Source organism: Fulmarus glacialis, unplaced genomic scaffold, assembly GCF_000690835.1.
Source record: "Fulmarus glacialis isolate BGI_N327 unplaced genomic scaffold, ASM69083v1 scaffold44522, whole genome shotgun sequence".
Lineage (NCBI taxonomy): Eukaryota > Metazoa > Chordata > Aves > Procellariiformes > Procellariidae > Fulmarus > Fulmarus glacialis.
In genome coordinates this window covers 684-2,385 of record NW_009200571.1, presented here as the reverse complement: position 1 = coordinate 2,385, position 1,702 = coordinate 684, and the positions used below count along the sequence as shown (strand labels likewise).

The following is a 1,702-nucleotide window of genomic DNA, read 5'->3' as shown; positions in this document are numbered from 1 at the left end:
ATCCCCCAGGGACTCAGCACCATCACCCACCACCCCCAGCACCCCAAACACCGACCTCCCCGACCTCGGCAAGCAACCTCCCACCAGCCAAACCCCCCGGGAGAGGAGCCATCCGGGGGGGCCAGACTTACGTAGTTGTCCCGCGCCGACCACGTGGGGTAGAGCTGCGAGTGCAGCTGCCGCTCTTTCCGTGCGAGCTCGTAGTACTTCGCCTGCTCCTCCCGCGACAGCGAGTGCCACTGCAGGGGGGAGAAGAGACCGCGCTGCAAACCCCAAAGCCTTGCTGCAAACCGTGAAGCCATGCTGCAAATCCTGAAGCCACGCTGCAAGCCCCGAAGCCACGCTGCAAACCCCGAAGTCACGCTGCAAACCCCATGTGGTGTTAAAACATGGACATGGCAGCCCCCGAGCACCCTGTCTGCCTCTGAGCACCCTCCCTTTGAGCACCCCATCTTCCTCCGAGCATCCCATCTGCCTCCCAGCACCCCAAAGCCACGCCGCAAACCCCAAAGCCATGCTGCAAACCCCAAGGACACACTGCTGGCCCAAAGGACCTCCCAGCGAGCCCCGTCCTGTTGCCATCCCGTTGCCATCCAGGTCCCCACCAGCTCCCTAGGACCTTCTGGCCTGGCGATACACCAGGTCAAGGGGCCGACAACCCCGAAAGCCACGCTGCAAGCCCCGAAGCCACGCTGCAAACCCCGAAGTCACGCTGCAAACCCCATGTGGTGTTAAAACATGGACATGGCAGCCCCCGAGCACCCTGTCTGCCTCTGAGCACCCTCCCTTTGAGCACCCCATCTTCCTCCGAGCATCCCATCTGCCTCCCAGCACCCCAAAGCCACGCCGCAAACCCCAAAGCCATGCTGCAAACCCCAAGGACACACTGCTGGCCCAAAGGACCTCCCAGCGAGCCCCGTCCTGTTGCCATCCCGTTGCCATCCAGGTCCCCACCAGCTCCCTAGGACCTTCTGGCCTGGCGATACACCAGGTCAAGGGGCGGAGCCATGGGGAGAGGTGGAGTTAAGGGGGCTGAAAGCCAGTTAACGGTCCCAAACGGGCATGAAGCTGCTGGGCAGAGCTCGCCGGCACCAAGGGAGATGCCCGTACCCGTCTGCCCAGGATCTGGTTGATGGCGGCGCTCTCCTTCAGCGTGCACTCGGCTACCACCTTGGCCCTCATCTCCTTCATGTACAACATGAAGGCGTTGAGTGGCTTCTTGATGTGGGGTTTCTTCTCCTCCTCCTTCTTCACAGTGACGGGGGATTTCCTGCAACGAGCAGGATGGTAGGTCAGGGCCCGCTGATGGCCTGGGGACAACCTCCCGTCCCTGGGGCTGTCCCTTCCCGTCCCCAACTCACGAGTTGCCTCCGGGGCTGACGCTGGGCTGAGTGGGTTCCTGCTTCACGATAGGCGAGACGATGGTTGGGTGTGGGATGCCCGAGGGGTGCAGCCCGTGGGTGGGTGGTGGGACCATGTGTGGGGAGAAACGGCTGGACATCAAACTGCAGCAGAGGGAGCGGGAGGGGAGGGCTCGTCAGCTCCCCATGGGCACCAACAGCCCCCAGTTTCCACCCCAAACCCTCCTGAGAACCCCCTGGGTTAAGAGACCACCAGCCCCAACCCAGTTGGGGTCTGATTTTACACTGGATCCTGCTCCAGCTTGCAGGATGGTAACACGGACCTAACCCAAGCGATGACC

The 1,702-nt window shown here is 62.6% G+C and overlaps 1 protein-coding gene across 1 annotated transcript in view; it reads right to left on the bottom strand.

The window, feature by feature from the left end:
• Nucleotides 1-131: 131 nt before the first annotated feature.
• Nucleotides 132-1,702, bottom strand: part of LOC104073758 (transcription factor 7-like 1) — a gene marked incomplete at both ends in the record, with an annotated part of 1,931 nt that continues 360 nt past the window's right edge. The window contains 3 exons of the mRNA XM_009573647.1: nucleotides 132-239; nucleotides 1,111-1,270; nucleotides 1,362-1,505. Of these exons, the coding sequence (XP_009571942.1) occupies nucleotides 132-239; nucleotides 1,111-1,270; nucleotides 1,362-1,505 (412 nt within the window). The remainder of the gene's footprint in view (nucleotides 240-1,110; nucleotides 1,271-1,361; nucleotides 1,506-1,702) is intronic.